The 16,111-nt window shown below is 40.7% G+C and overlaps 2 protein-coding genes across 3 annotated transcripts; one reads left to right on the top strand and one right to left on the bottom strand.

Moving 5' to 3' along the window:
- The first annotated feature begins 190 nt into the window (after positions 1 to 190).
- Positions 191 to 2,121, top strand: LOC134187448 (frizzled-9-like). The gene has a single exon (XM_062655567.1). It carries the CDS (start codon positions 221 to 223, stop codon positions 1,919 to 1,921), a length of 1,701 nt encoding a protein of 566 aa, XP_062511551.1. The 5' UTR covers positions 191 to 220; the 3' UTR covers positions 1,922 to 2,121.
- A 1,860-nt stretch (positions 2,122 to 3,981) lies between these two features.
- On the bottom strand, positions 3,982 to 16,039 carry LOC134186603 (androglobin-like). Of its 2 annotated transcripts, none has more exons than XM_062654601.1 (32): positions 15,958 to 16,039; positions 15,783 to 15,903; positions 14,734 to 14,772; positions 14,575 to 14,670; positions 14,440 to 14,514; positions 14,175 to 14,354; positions 13,776 to 13,912; positions 13,619 to 13,711; positions 13,358 to 13,449; positions 13,106 to 13,251; positions 12,541 to 12,980; positions 12,408 to 12,471; positions 11,882 to 11,992; positions 11,783 to 11,825; positions 11,102 to 11,378; positions 10,838 to 10,952; positions 10,455 to 10,607; positions 9,676 to 9,820; positions 9,547 to 9,609; positions 9,219 to 9,249; positions 9,049 to 9,143; positions 8,321 to 8,897; positions 7,646 to 7,727; positions 7,315 to 7,590; positions 6,810 to 6,932; positions 5,765 to 5,876; positions 5,577 to 5,698; positions 5,442 to 5,501; positions 5,284 to 5,379; positions 5,108 to 5,222; positions 4,568 to 4,953; positions 3,982 to 4,427 (listed from the first exon to the last, which is right to left on the bottom strand). In XM_062654601.1, the coding sequence occupies exons 1-32, from the start codon at positions 16,008 to 16,010 to the stop codon at positions 4,248 to 4,250; spliced, it is 4,698 nt and encodes a 1,565-aa protein (XP_062510585.1). In that variant the 5' UTR covers positions 16,011 to 16,039; the 3' UTR covers positions 3,982 to 4,247. The 2 variants fall into 2 exon arrangements, 1 of the variants encoding a protein (XP_062510585.1); XR_009970972.1 differs by having other exon boundaries at positions 4,291 to 4,427; positions 4,484 to 4,953.
- Positions 16,040 to 16,111: the final 72 nt, after the last annotated feature.

Here is a 16,111-nt window from a genome sequence, read left to right as displayed (position 1 = left end):
ACTGCATGTAAGTGTACACTATATAAAGACAGTACAAGCGGCGATTGCGGTCATGTCTAATGAAACGATGGCCAATAACTAACTTGCTTATAGGCGTTGACACGCGATAATTTACTTAAGCGCAAGTCAATTAGCTCCCTAAATCGGATACGTCTTTGCGCGTCGCCATTGGCATGCTGCACGGTAAACAGTGACAACTCTCGCCGCTGCTCTCGTCATCATGACACCGTTTCGATGGCTTTCTCTTCTCCTCGCCTCCATTCTCTATGCCAGCAGCAGCGTCGACGCTCTCGACGCCATACCCGACTGGCTCGACGGAGGCCAATGTCAACGTATTGACAGCGTGACACTCTGCAATGGGAGAGAATATAATGACACGCTGCTGCCGAACAAATTCGGACACAACACGCAGAGGGAGGCGAGTCTCGAGATCAACCAGTACGTTCCGCTCATCCAGCACGGTTGCTCGCCCGAGCTGCGGTTCTTTCTCTGCGCCACCTATCTGCCCGCCTGCCTACCCAATCCGGTGACCAACAGTCATGTAACCGTGCAGCCGTGCAGAGAGATGTGTCTGAGAGTACGCAGAGACTGCGAGGATACGGTCGTCGAGTGGGGATTCACGTGGCCCGCAGCACTCGATTGCACCGGTCTGCAATCGACGACCATCAATCCCAACGCCGTCTGCTTCTCTAACTTCACCGGAGCGCCTACAAACCTCACGGACACAAAAGTCGACAGTGGGGTCGACGAACCCGTTGTAAATGTCAAGCATTCGTCCTGCTGGTGGCTTTTTACGAACAACAGCAAGGCGAGGCAGGATCCGTGGTGGTGCGTCGACTGCGAGTATGATGAAGAGGGGGAGACGGAGGAGCAGGGATTTTATTTTACAAAATCGCAGCAATCTTTTATGAAGGCTTGGCTCGGTGTTTGGTCTGTGTTGTGCTTTATCTCGACGCTCTTTACGGTCATCACCTTCATCATGGATCAGACCCGCTATGCATATCCTGAACGACCGATCATCTATCTGTCTGTGTGCTACATGTTCTACTCGCTTGGATTCATCATTCGATTAGGAGCCGGTGACAAAGACGTCGCATGTAGCAAAGACGGCAGCATCGAGGTTCTCATCAAGGGCGACGCAAACTACGCTGGTTGTACAGTCATCTTCATGATTCTCTACTTCTCGTTCATGGCAGCATCGGCCTGGTGGGTAATCTTGACTCTCACCTGGTTTCTCGCCGCCGGAATGAAGTGGGGAAATGAAGCAATAGAAGGGTACGCTCTCTACTACCATCTTGTGGCCTGGCTCATTCCACTCATCAAGACCATCGTCGCTCTCATTCTGCAGAAAGTCGACGGTGACGAATTGTCGCGAGTCTGCTTCGTAGGCGCGCAGGACCCGCCAGCGTTGGCCGGATTTGTGCTCGCGCCGCTCTGCATCTATCTTATTTTGGGGACGACCTTCATCATCTCCGGCTTCACCGCTCTCTTTCGCATTCGTGAAGTTATCAAGCACGACCGCACGCGCAGCGACAAACTGGAAAAACTGATGATTCGCATCGGCGTCTTCTCCGTGCTCTACACCGTGCCCGCCACCATTGTCGTCGGCTGTTATTTCTACGAGTATTTCACGCGAGACCTGTGGGCGCCATATGCAGAGGTCGACTATCTCGATATCACTGAGGTCGACAGACATTTGGGTGGAGGTTCGATACTTCGCTGCCATTCGGGAGAAGAATCGTGCCAACGAGCCGCCGCTGCTGTATTCTACGTCAAATATCTGATGTCGTTAATCGTCGGGGTCACGTCGGGCGTTTGGATTTGGTCCGGCAAGACCGTCGCGTCCTGGAAAAAATTCGTCAACGTTCATATTCTCCGCGTCGACCCGCGTCAACATCCGAGCAGCGAAACGACCGTTTAACGTCAAAATGTGAGAGAAAAGGGCAGTCCTATTGGCCATTAGCGGACGCTCATTGTATAGGAATGAGTAAACTGTAGCAGCAACAGCGGATGTGTCAATGTGACAGGCTTTTAATTAACTTTAGCTCGAGCTAGATGACTCCTCTTGTATTATTCGACGCTTCTTTCAGTTTAGACGAATGAATTACGATAAGGTCTAAACTGGGCTCGAATATCCGCGCTCTGCTGCACGTGTCCTGCATGTCATGCACACGTGCGGCTACCGCACGCACACGCCACAACAAACCTGGCAGACTGGCCAGCTTGACTTGGCTCAGAGTCCGCCGCTGCAACGGCATGGCTTCTGTGTGCGCACGCGTAAAGCTCCTTTTGTTTGCCCTCTTCCGTGCGGTTTGTCTATAAAATTATGACTAATGTTCATTACAGTTACAACCGCTGCTCGCTATCTCACGCGGCATGGCATGCCCAGAGAAGAAAGAAAAAATTTGAATTTCTAACGTAGCGAGTTTGTGCACGGAATACCGAGTACCTGTAGCTATATTATTGGCTGGATGCAACTGCATGAACACAATGGCGCATAAATCATTTAGTTGCAAGAATTCTTATTACGCGCTGCTGCATAGCTTCCACACTAGACATGTGTACTGTACATGCAAATTCCTGCATCTTGTCATACAAAGCGCTGGACACAATAACTAATCCACTGGAGAGGAACAATTGCATTATGTGCTAGAAAGGTGATGATGGCTGCTGCTGTTTCAGACACTATAGTCTGGCTGTCTGCAGTTCCTATGTCTGTACAACAGTTTGCTTTGCAAGTCTGTCTATCCAAACACATATTTCTCTACTCAAACTTCTGTCTAGACTATCTGTTGAAGCTGCAGCAGGACACCTTGTTGTGTAGATCTAATAGAATACTCACAGGGCACAAAGTACAAAGGGATGTGAGACTGAAAATATTAATACTCATGCCTTAATTTCATTGTGGTCATCGACTGTGTTAACTAAAGCTAGTCTCCAGTTTCAAAGAACAAATCGAAGATGGCTAGACATCATGTCAAGCATAGCAGATGGTTCATTTAATTTCGTTATGCATCAATATGCAACTACAGTATCCCCTTCCTAGAGAAAAATGCAGAAATCTGAGAAGGATTTTGGCCAGCATATTTGTACAGGACACCATAAAAAAGTAACAGCAAACTTGTGTTAAAACAGCCTAGAAAATTGTAAGATAGAAATAAATTTTCATATCCTCAAATTTGGATGAGACCCAATCAGTATCAATACATATTTAGCAGGTGAGGAAATAGGGGCAATGGGAGCACTGGGGCACATACCCCATTTCAAAGCGAATTGTTCATCTAATTCACAGATATTAAACACACTAAACAAAACGCTTGTTTTAGCTAACTGATGCCCCTCTAGTAACGTGTTTCAGCTAACCATGGCCAGTTAGCTACAACCACTAGTAGATACAGCTCAAGACTCTTTGGAGATTTATTTCCTAATTAGTCTACCATCTCAGTTTGCTTACCGTAATTCTTCTCATTTCGCCGCACGCCACACAATCACATCACCTCGGCAGCGACGTAACGGCGTAACGTCGACTCTATTGGGTAGTAAAATCTGCGCATGCTCCGGCCTGCCCGTCCAAACTGACGACCGACAGACGTTCCGTTCCCCTGCGTTTATAAGAGCAGCACTACAAGTTTATAAACTAACCGTGTTGCTTTTGGGTTTTCTGGTATGAATGACCAGACAGTCATTGCACGTTAGCATGCTGGACTGGGCTGCTCTAGTTAGTTTAGTCTAGCTATAGAGCCAGAACTGTCAGTCAATAAGCACAGCTTCCTTGCTATGTGTCCGTTTCAAGACGCCGCTCATCTGTTCCAAATATTGACTCTCTGTAGTTACTGAATCGGTGATGATTGTGACTGTCTGTGTTTCTAGTTATTATCTAATTAATTAATTAATACCATCAAGCACACATTGTGGTATGTTACCGCGAGGTCATAATTTAATACCTCGAGGTTACCTAACACACATATACTTGAAATTGTCATATTGCTCAATGTAAACAGAGCACAGAGACCTTAATTCTTTCTGCATACTTCTGCCTCAAAAATATATGTTTGAGAACAGTGTCAAACGTCATATACATGTATGAGCACCTGGTACCATGCAAACATGGGGCATTAAGCCTCTATACCCAATACAGAATGCATGGGATAGACTGTCAATGTGGATATAGCTGACAATGCATACAATACAAAATCAAAAGACTTTGTTGTGTCACTATTCCATTACAATGGTCAATGTCTGTTACGTCACTTTTTCTTGCCCTTTCGACTTGGTGATTTCAGTTTCTGCTGTGCCTCTTCCATCTCTGCAATTGTAGGTGAGGATGCCATGGCAGCATCGACTTTGCTTTGTTCTTCCTCCAAGTGTTTTTTACGACATACTTCACGAAGATTATTGAATCGACTTCGAAGTTCGTCCATCTCGACCTAAAAGTAAGTCAAACTAATTAGTAATTGTATGAAAACCACTAGGCAATGCATACAATTTTCATTTCTATCCACTGTAACGTATTTATGATGTAAATCTGTTGTATTTGTTAGTCTCCACTGCTTCCTTGGCAACTGACCTGCATTTTCTCTGCTACATCCAAATGGACGGTCTTCAATCTTTTTCTTTCCTCTCTGTCGTGTTCTCTTATCTGCAACACCGATTCTCTGTATAATTTGTACTCCTCCATTTCCTCTTTCCTCTTAGCTTCTCTCCTCTTTAGCTCTGCATCATCCAGCTGCCTTGGTTTTGCACACGGCCCCGTACTAAATGCTGAGTAATCATACTGACAGATGGGCTTTCGAGTCTTAAATGGTGAAATATCTTCCTCCATACTTAGTTTATTAATCAAAGGTGAATGGTCAGAAGAAAAAGATGATCTGCTATATTGCTGTAACATGCCAGAGTTTGGACGACTGGTGTCAACTTGAAAACGACTTGCCGACATATTAATAGCCACCGAACCTTCAGAATTAACCACAATTCAATGACAAAATCCTAACTACAAACATCACTGACTACAGTGTTCAAATCAACAAACAAGGATCAAAGCTGTTTGCATCACAGTAATACAAGTGACTAGAGAATGAACATGGCTAAACTAGGTGTCTTGAATTACCTTCTTCGTCTTCTCCTTCTTCCTGCAGTTTCTCTGGAACAGGCCAATCAGGAATTTGACTCTTCCTTGATTGAGACATTCGCCTGTTTAAAAACTTCTGTCTAGCAGTCGCAGCCTAAGCAATACAACTCACGACACAAATCCAAAACTAAGATCGTATTTCACAAATATCTTGCCTTAACAGCCCTTCCAGGCTCGGCTGCCTCCCAAGATTGTTTTATGGCTTTAATCTCATCTTCTCTCTCGGTATCTTTCTTCACCTCTATATTTGCCTTGTAGTAAGAGGAATAAGTCTAGCTTTGGCAGATTAATTAATGATCAGTACATTGCATACCTGGTCTTTCTCCAGTGTCACTATTTTTACTGTCCAATGTGGTACACTGGTATCAAATTGCTGCAACAGATCAAGATGGATTCAGTAGGTAATCCTAATCTATGCTTCATAGTTGAACACAACAATTGTACTAACTGCCACAGATTTAGCTGCTTGCTGGGAAGATCCTTTGACTTTTGACATCCCTTTTTTGTCTAATTTGCTTTTCTTTCCAATTGCTGAGTGGCTTCTGTCAGCTGAGCTACCTGGACGAGAATCTAACACATCATTCTGATAAGCTCAACTCGTGCCATGTTGATATATGAGATTGCAGCTTGACTGACTTTCTAAGTCTTGCTTCTCTGCTGCTTTCTGTACACTTACAAAATCCCATGCGCTCTCACTTTCTGGCCAGCTGTTACGCTCAACAGTGCCACAGAGTATGTACTTGTGGACCTTCATTTCATGTAAAAATTGCAAACTTATGTAAATAAACAATAAATACACATACACAAGTATAATGTACAGACATGTGAACACAAACATTCAGACTGATGCTGCCAAACAGACAGACAGACAGACAGACAGACAGACAGATTATTTTATTGTTACAGATCCTCTACTTGTACACATCCTAAACTTCTATGATAAACCAGTCCTTCACAGCGAAATACTTTAAAACATTAGTGGACTTGGATCTGTAAATTAAAGTCAAAAAGGTTGTCCATGTCATTCTTTGTTTCTGAAACTCTTGACAACTTTTTGAGGATTACTTCTGCGTTGCATCTTTGAAGAATCAAAGATAACCGTTTCCTCCAAAAAGTTTTGAATTGTTCTGCACTACGAAAGGGGTCTTCCTCAATACGGCTGCACTGTTTTGAGAGACTGTGTAAGAAGGCATCGGCTTGCAGGTCCCATCTACCAAAGTGCTCAAACACTAGTGGTATACACTTTGATGACGCCCCTTCTGATAGAATTTCTCCTGTATACTTATTGGCCTTCTTCTCTTCTCTTGTGCAGGCAGCAAACCCATCCTCCCTGCTGGATCGTTTTAGAATGCCTTGACTCCATGAATGTGCCAATGATCTGTCAACATCTAGATTTTGTCCTGATTCTGCACCAAAGAATGTAATGTCTGGGCGATCCTCAGTGTTGACATATAGATTTCTTGGTTCTTTCTCATGTGGGATATGTAGGTCACTCATGCATTTACTCCAGCCATGGAGAACAGAGATATGGGCCCAAACAGGACCACCTCCATACTTACAGACCAAAAGGTGGTATCCTTGGGGTCTATAACTTGACAGACAGACAGATAGACAGACAGACAGACAGCGACGGACAGACAGACAGACAAGTAAACAAAACGAAACACAATTCACAACACACCATAAATCCTCCTTCGGTTGCATTTTCACGATCCTCTTTGCCGTCGCTCTCCATATCACCTCCTTCCTTCTGTGCCGTATTTTCATTGTCAGCTGTATCTTGAGAAGGTTTGCTTTGTTGTTCCTAATTACAGTCAAATAGTAAATCAGTGAATCAGTTGTTACACTCCAAATCAAAGACATTAATCATGTGCATGCCGCAAGACATCATAGGCACTAAAATGCACATTATGTATTTTAACATTGTTTTGTGAGATGTTCTAATTATGTCAACTACAATAGTAATCTAAACTTATTATTTTAATTAATTGTAATTTAATTAATTTTTGCTAATAGTACTCTAAAATGCTATTTGTAACAGTTTTATCTATTGGTGACAATTACAATGTGTAATGATTGCACAAGCTAACCACACCCATAGACTCTATACTGTACGCACATACTAAATACAAATTCTTGTCTTACTGAGCTATTTCCCAGTTGAACATAAACAGACAGTAACATACCAATATACGTGAAGAACTATCTTGTCTGACAGATGCTCTACTTGACCGACAGAGATCTACAGACTGCTTCCTGCTGGGTGGCCTTGATGTCATAATGCTGTCTCTCCCAAGTGTTGGAACATCAAACAGATCATCATCTTCTGGAACATAATTAACTGGAGATTGAGATTCTGAGTGGATACCATCCTTTAGAAATGTGAAGGCCGGAATAATGGCATAGCCTTTCCCACATACAGATTTCACTTCTTGTTCCTCACCATCAATAGTATCTAGTATCTACATATGTATACAATGACCATTTTTCTAGAAAAGAGATCATCAACAAGCAGACCTGTAGTCTAATGTATGCTGACTCTTTGGATGTTTCTAGTTGGACAGTAACAACCATGTCTTCAGTCACCTTCACAGCAAGCCTAACAAGCAAAGACTCAATCGGTACAAGCAAGACAATGCAAAGCAATACAAAGTTAGATCTCAAAATGACATTCAATAAGTAACAACTACCAGCAGTACCAGCAGCAACAACAACAACAACAACAACTAAACAACAACAGTTTCATTAAAGCAATCAATTAACAATGATACCCAATCTATATACCGTATAAGATGAAATATTGGTGGGAATTTATTTTAGCGGTTTGCTAAGAAATTGACAGACAAAGCATATTGACGGATTCTATTTTGGCGGTTGGACATCGTTGTTTGATAACTGTTAGATGTCTTACCATAAGTGGTCTTGATGTGTTTGTGATTGACAGCTGTGTTCGTGGCTCACATTTCCCTGACTTACTGCATGGTCTCCAGCTACTGCATAGGCACAACAGACGGCAAGCAAGGATTACCTACCATCTAGCTGATTACATGTCAACGTATGCCGAAGGCCGAATTACTAACGAATTTTATATTGGCAGTCACTAAAAATCCGCCAATCTGCCAAAATAAATTGCCCGCCAATATTTCATCTTATTTGGCATGTTTCCTATCAACATACTTAAACAAATGTTACCTGAAAAATTGGTATTGCTTGTTTGGTAGATAATACTCTTTCAATAGCTTTGTATAGAACTCACAGTTGACTGTTCCTTTGCTTTTGGGAATGAGAAGTGATTCTTCTGATCCAATCAACCGTAGCCTGCACTTCCCTTCTGCTATTGGCTCATCTCCTGATCGTCCTTCAGCAACAAAAGTGTAACCATGTCTGTTAGGCAAGTAGATGTGAGGTGAAACGCGTTGAAACACTCTTGGTATTTCCTCTCCCGTGTCGTTGTTGAAGACACGAAGAGAACAAGTAGAAACTGATGTGTACAAATGAGGAACAATGAGAACAGCATGGTCTTCCACATAAAATGTTTCCCTGAACATTAAAAACATGGAGTTGGGTGGTTGCTCCTTATAATGACCCGTGTGATCCTTAAAGCAAGCTCTTGACCACTCGTCATCTTTGAAGGGAAACTTTGTGAGGAGCTGAGGATCTTTTCTAAACATGATTGAAAACAATTTCAGAGCTACCGTCTCACTTTCTTGAGTGATTATTTCAAATGAACGCTCCATTGTTTCAAATGCTTTCTTATGTTCAGGACTCCCTAAAGAAATGTTTAAATTGCACTTAACAAAACAGCAACAGTTTCTATTAGAACAAGACACAGACACTGCACACAGACAAACAGACAGAATCTGTTATGTTCAGCTCGTCATGTGTGTCATTTGCATTAAGAATCTCTATATATTTGTTACCATGAGTGACTGCTTTCCAAAGCTTGTACCGCCAGTAGCCTTTGAAGCAAGCCTGAATTTTGGTAGCTGCTGCATGCTCCTCTTCTGTTGCTTCACTGTGACAACACCAATATTAATGTTCACTTCAAAATAAAAAATGAGGCAATCAAGCTATTGTATGTCAAACTCACTGATCAATCCAGTTACTGGGAACAATGACATCTAGAATAAAATTACACACAATTAGTGTCTAGCACGTGCATTTTCTGTCTTGTAAATACAAAATATCTAACAAAACCAATCTGCTAACCAAGCTGTACAATTTAAGTGATTTGCAAAATATCCAAATGGCAACTAACGCTCCTGCTGTATTAAACTACTGTTGCCAAATTTTATTTCTGCAATGTAAATATAATGTCCTGTACCATGTCTCTGTCAAGTGATTGACGTCAACCTCCAAGCTGTGTTGCCATCAAACTACAATTACATTCAATAGTTTAACGGTGACCACTACCTGACCTTTTTGTTTCCAGTCTGCAAACTTCAAATCATTGTATCTCAGCTTATCCACTTCACTAGCATCTACAACAAATAATATCGTTGTGAAGTTCAGCAATAATCATAATCAAAGTCAAACTCTAATGTTACTCTTTGGAACATCTTTTTCTAGTCCTTGAAGAAACACACGAAAACCTTCCTGTGAAAACGCTTGCCAGGCAAATATCATGTCTCTAGTACGTAATTCTTCAGGAAGACAAATCATAATTGTGTCCATTAATGAGGAATACAAGAGCTAAAATAACAACAGCACTAGAAACTGGCATTCTATTTCATTCATTCAGTCACCCAACATTTAATTACATGTGGTCATGTCTCTTATGCCGTCCTTATTGTGATACATTAAATTGTTCATCACTAACACCAGTGTGCACACACAAAACACATAAAACAAAACTTGATTAACTGACTATTAATTTAATTATCACTCAGTAAAGTTTAATTAAGATTTGTATGATTATAACGAGAACAAAATGAATGAATGAAGTAATCCCTTGTATCCAACTCTTAAAGTACATACGGTGTATGGTAAAACACTGTCAATCTTCTTGTATCAAGATGCAACTTGTACTATTGACTATGTTCAAATAACCAAGCGCATTTATGCTAAAAAAAGAAACATAGTCTTGAGACAAACACAATTAACAATCAACCACCAAAATAGAAAAGGTGTATTTGTCATGTCATTTCTATTCTAGAAAAATAAAACTACACATCAATCCAAATCTAGCAAACTAATGGCCTACACATCTTATTGTTGAGAGACTTAATTCCTGTTTCACATTTGTTTGTGGCAACATAAATGTCAATTCAAAGACAACTCAATACTTTCATTACATGCAAATATCAACATAAAAACATGCACCTACCCGGCAGTGATGAACTGTGATATCTCTGCCTCTGTGAGACAAACCTTGCTGGTAGAATGACTCTCGATATTGTTTGATGTCTTCAAACATCGTGGCGACAACAACAAATGTGGATAAGACATTTATGGCATGTGTTCGATATCGTATACTCTCCTACAAACATTGACAAACAAAAGGTCATGCCAATCAGCAAATCCCTGATTGCCAACGTGGTTCAATACAGATAAAATGTCTCTATACATGCCACATTGACCCTCAACCCTAAATTGCCACATGCTAGACTTTGTCCAGAAGTGCACAGAGACTGCCTATACCCCCCTGACAAATGGTATCGAGACCTAACTAGACTCCCTTCCATTAGCTAGGCTTCTCTTGTTATTCACCTTCGTCAATTCGTGGAGTACTTCGTCCTCCTCTTGAAAAATGAACTCACACAGTGACCACAGTTCAAGATGAAAACAAACAGAAGCTGAGACATTGAGTCGTATCAAGTGACGTCTACCATGGAAACAAATCAGTATCAAAATTTAATAACAAATAACATAAATACAGCAATAACACAAAGTATAATAAACTTTTGGTAATTACATGAAAGCATGACACAGCAAGAGGGTCTGGTTACACCAAATAAGTATGGAAAGACTTACCCAGGTGGCAGGCAAAGAGCAGCTGCTTTCGTTCCTGTTGTTTTGATCTTTAGCAGCGGCTGCCCGGCCACAACTGTGTCCCACTGATATTCTTCGGCTGTTAGAAGAGTAGGTTGCGAGTGTCCTGCTTCCTCTGTATCTGACTTTGCCTCTTCTAGAGCTTCTCCCAATGCATATGAGCTACCTGTCAATGACTTCACACTTTTTCTCTTATAAGGCCAATGTGTTATAGTAGATAAGGACAAAATGATCTCAATAGCTTTCACGCTATCAACACCTGTAGTAAAACAACTGATTGACATATTGAACACCAAGTAACAAAATTACATCTGGAATTAATTCTTAAAGTAACTAATGACAACATAAATTAATGACAATATAACAAAGCAGACAAACAGTCAGATAACAAGACAAACTGACAGAATGACGAACCAACAAACAGGCAGACAGATAAACAGACAGACAAGCAGACAAACAGACAGACAGACAGACAGACAGACAGACAGATGCACATACTAATTGTCCATCAACATTTTAACAAACTCAGCTACTGAATTTGTATTGTCACAACAAATATCACAACAACAAAGACACATTCTAGTGCTAACGTTTGATAGCATATACACCAGAGCCCAACGTACTATATGGTCATGTGCATACAATAATGCAATGTACACTTACAAAGGAGACTGCCAAGTGTGCCAGTGGGTCCAACTTGTTCAGCCTGTCAAGAGATAGACGACTAACAACAAAATCCCATTCTACAAAAGAGATACCAACATTTGGGTGGCTATGAGAAAAGAAAGGAGCCGCGGATGCATTTCGTAAATTCGATGCACTTTTGTCTTTCTTCAGACCAGATGAGCTGCCAAATGTTGTTTGAATGACATTCTGCAAAAATGATTAGATCCATATAACCAACTGCCAAGTAAACATAATTTTTCACACAATCTATCAATTTGGAGTATATTGTTAATGTCTGGTAATTCAAATAATAAAAATTCTATACACTTAATAATTCATTAATTACGTCTGCTGTTGAATGTTAATAATCTTGCTCATCTATCATCCATTCATTGATTTAACTTTGCATTTAGCAGTACATGCAAGCATATCCAGTCATACATACTTGCTTCTATATTCATTTGTATATACACAAGACACACAACTCAAAACTCATTCAAAGTTCAAGAAGACAAAACCTCAATAGATTGCAGAAATTCTTAATTAGTATTAATTTTTAAAATCAGTTCTGTGTCGATCTTATTGTTTGTCATTTGTCACTTAATGTATGACAAGCACTCGCCTTCATGTCTTGGACAGCTTGCTTCTGCTTATAACCACCTGGTTTATGCACCACATACAACGTTCTGTTACAGTATAGTTGATATACATGAAAAGAAGAGCATCAAAACAAGCTAACAAAGCCTCAAACTCACGTGAAATTTGGTATGAACTCTTCATCATACTGCATCCAAATATTAGTCGTTCTTGTTTCCTCAGTTTCTCCTGCCTCCTGAGACGTCTCTTGGCCTCCGACTTTTCCTTGAGATTGCTTTGATGGTTCTGCTTTTTCCATGTCTGTTGGTGGTACTTCGACTTTCTCAGTCAAAGCAATAGCTTGAAGATTCATCAATGGTGAAATGACTTCCACCAGTCTGCATGTCATAGCTTTGAACTTGTCTGCTATGATCTTTGCTTCTTCTTCTCGTTGCCTTCTACTTTTGAAGCCTTGATGAGCAAATTTCGGTATGAGTGAGTCAGGATCAGGTGGGAGTGGTTCTTCTAAAGGTTGTCGCCGTGTTTGAGTTACCATGACAACATGAGAAAGATGAGTTGGCAGACCAAATTCATTGGAAAAAAGTGTTTCACCATTGACCTATAAATCACATAAACTACATACATGCTGGAATATACTATCCCAAACCCAACTTCATCTTAAAATGTACTTTTAGAACATGCCATGTACATTGCTGTCCTCAAATTACTATATTACTATTCTACCTGTTTCTGAAGAGATGAAGATCCGTCATAACTTGCAAAGAGAATATACGGAAACTCCTCTTTCTTGGAAGGTTGTTCTTTCACCTGAGTCTGCTCTGTTTTGCTCTTTCCTTTGCCCACAGCAGTAGAAGCAGCTAAAGTTTCTTCTACATACACACACACACAACAACAACAACAACAACAACAACAATAAACACAAACACCATTATCATCACATTATATTTCCAGTTGACAATACTGTCTGCATTTTACGTTTAGATTCTTCAATTTCAGGTGTGTCATTAAAGCTCCATACTGGTATGCCTCTGTGAAAAAGATTCCACATTGGTTCTGCGTGACCAGATCTGAGAAACAAACATTATCAACAACATCAGTCACACTGTACAAATTGCAATAATCTACAATCATTTCTACCAGAGATTAAAAGAATAACCAGTACTATCTCATCACAAAATAGCATTCTTATGTTGTACGCACACATTTCATTCAGTCATAGTATTAGTGGTATCTCACCTGATAGGAATAACTTCAACTACCCATCCAGTCAACAACTGAGCGATGTTGCAGTCACCAAACTCATGCCAAGACTGCATGTCTTTGTTGCTACTGTGTTATAAACAAACAGTGATATTGCTGACAATGCCTTTAATAAGGTCATCAATTAACTGACTCTAGAGATACAACTTTCAGTACAGCCTTTGTCAGTAATGGCAGCCACAACTCATGAGGTTGTGTCATCGGCAGCATCAGTTGATTGTCCTTGTTGAAAGGCATTTGATCATCCACTGTTACCTTCCTCCATAAACCCTAAATAACAATGACTTAATCCAGCCCCTGCAACATGACTCACCTCATTACCAATACAGTCTCTACTTCTTGCACACATGCACATGCACATGTACACACACACACACACACACACACACACACACACACACACGCACGCACACACACACACACACACACACACACACACACACACACACAAACACACACACTGTCCACGATGCTGTCTGATAATAACTAAACCCACCAATAATATCAACTATTTCGTCAACAAAAAACTTACAAGCCAAAATATCTTGACACAATACTTTCCACATGGGTTGTAAGTAGGTGTCATCTGACCCTTGGGTTTGGGATAGATGTGATCCCACGGCTTCCAGCTTTCACTCATGCGTCCAGCAATGCCAGCCTTATTATGTAGCTGCCACAACAAGTCCACATAACAAAGCATCCATCTCACAAACTAAAACACAAGTGCTTCATGTCATTTCTCAATAAACACACAAATTTATGTTGCTAGACAGCTGCAGTACAAAAACTTTTCTGACCTCACTGTTGAGGAGATGGAGATTTTCTTTAATCATATCTCCCCAGCCCTTTTCGGTGTCAACCACAACAGGAATCTACCAACAAAATACAGTCGATCTTTGCAGCTTCAACAAATTCGACGCAAGTGTCTCAACTCTATCTACTATATATTCTGATGGTCGTTTCCATGTCTCTATCTCTTTTGACAATTTAGGAGGCAACTCCACATTGCCATCAGGATCGTCAAATTGCTGTTGAGAAAACATGCTACTCAGTTGACATTATTATTTCACTCGAAGTTATAGAAATCTAACAGCGATCTTTGTCTTGTCTTTTCCTTTCGTTCCCACTTCCTACAACAAAACAATGCAGTTATACCAGCTGTCTATGCATTAGCCTATTGATTTTTAGTGGATCATTGAGAGTGTGTGCCTACTCAAATGGTTTCTTATGTTGAAAGTAAATGAAGTAGTCTACACACGTATGTCGAAAACAAATGAAGTACTAGTAGTTAAGTTTCTTGATTCTCTAAGCTGATCCCTTGCTCATAATACTCGTAAATTTTGTTCTATTCATACAGACTAGGTATTCCTATTCAAAGATGACAGTCTATATAAGCAAAGACAGAGACTACTATTACTGTACGAGTATAAGAGTTCAAACAAATATGTGCAGTCAATTTCTTCATTGAGATACCCTTAGTGTGTACACGTCTTTTAAATGGTAATGAATCAGAGCCTTCTGCAAACGCTTGCAAACAACATAGCCTGCCTCTTCATACAAGACATAACACAAACTGGCAGGCAAAGCATGGAGAGAGGAAATATTAATATTAAAAATACTTCATACCAAGATGTACTGTACTGTACCCACAGGCATACTGACAGCAAAATTTACATAAAGTCAGAACAAAATATAATATAAATGGCTGTTTCTCACCAGCAGCTGTATAACACAATACATATATTACCAAGTGCATGTTACAAGCTGGATAAATTAGTTTGATTACGTGATTCATTTCTGATGAGTGTCACGATAACCTATACTGTAACCTATTTCCTAACATCTTCCACATGTACAGACCCTGGCAAGTTGCTAATGCACATCACGAAATTGGAAAAACTATGAAAGAAGCTATGGCCTTCATACTGCCTACTCTTACCAAATCACTTCCATGTACTGACAACGCGGATTATTCCAGTGACGTACTGTACGTGCAACAACTGACAAATACTTAATTAGCTAAGGTTAATTAGCACAGCCCCCCAATAATGCGTGAATATCAACGATCTCACAGTAGCACGACTCTGTAAACAAAATGTCGAGAAAGTTTAGTAATTAGCTGCCATACACTAGAACGAACCCATTTCTCAGAATTGACATCAGTCTCACTAAATTCTGGCCAAACTGTGATTTTTGGCGTCTTGCGCTTCTTCTTCTCGGGCAACAAATGGACGCCGTTTTGAGGAGAAACAGTAAGCAAGCTAAGAAGCAATGACATAACTTCAGGATGCATCGGTTTTATAGTAGTTTCTTACTCTTCTTTTTGCGGTTGAAGTTTAGCGCGGGATCCTTTTCCGGTTCGTGACATTTCAGCGTTTGGTTGTTGTCAAGTGATAGAAATGCGCGCGCTAAACTCACGTGCGAAAGCGTTAGAAGTCACGTGTGCGTGCCATTGTATGTAATTAACAG

The sequence above is a fragment of the Corticium candelabrum genome, chromosome 11 (genome assembly GCF_963422355.1).
Source record: "Corticium candelabrum chromosome 11, ooCorCand1.1, whole genome shotgun sequence".
In the NCBI taxonomy this organism is placed as follows: domain Eukaryota; kingdom Metazoa; phylum Porifera; class Homoscleromorpha; order Homosclerophorida; family Plakinidae; genus Corticium; species Corticium candelabrum.
The sequence above is the reverse complement of the archived record's forward strand: the minus strand, read 5'-3'. Positions and strand labels throughout refer to the sequence as shown.

What these genes read in the sequence shown, in the direction of transcription:
- LOC134187448 (XM_062655567.1), top strand. Translation starts at nt 221, where the DNA reads ATGACACCGTTTCGATGGCTTTCTCTTCTCCTCGCCTCCATTCTCTAT.
- LOC134186603 (XM_062654601.1), bottom strand. Translation starts at nt 16,010, where the DNA reads ATGTCACGAACCGGAAAAGGATCCCGCGCTAAACTTCAACCGCAAAAA. An exon ending in GCTCTTTGCCTGCCACCTGG is followed by an intron (nt 10,953 to 11,101) that starts GTAAGTCTTTCC and finishes TTTCCATGGTAG; the next exon opens with ACGTCACTTGATACGACTCA. An exon ending in CAACCGAAGGAGGATTTATG is followed by an intron (nt 5,877 to 6,809) that starts GTGTGTTGTGAA and finishes CATGAAATGAAG; the next exon opens with GTCCACAAGTACATACTCTG.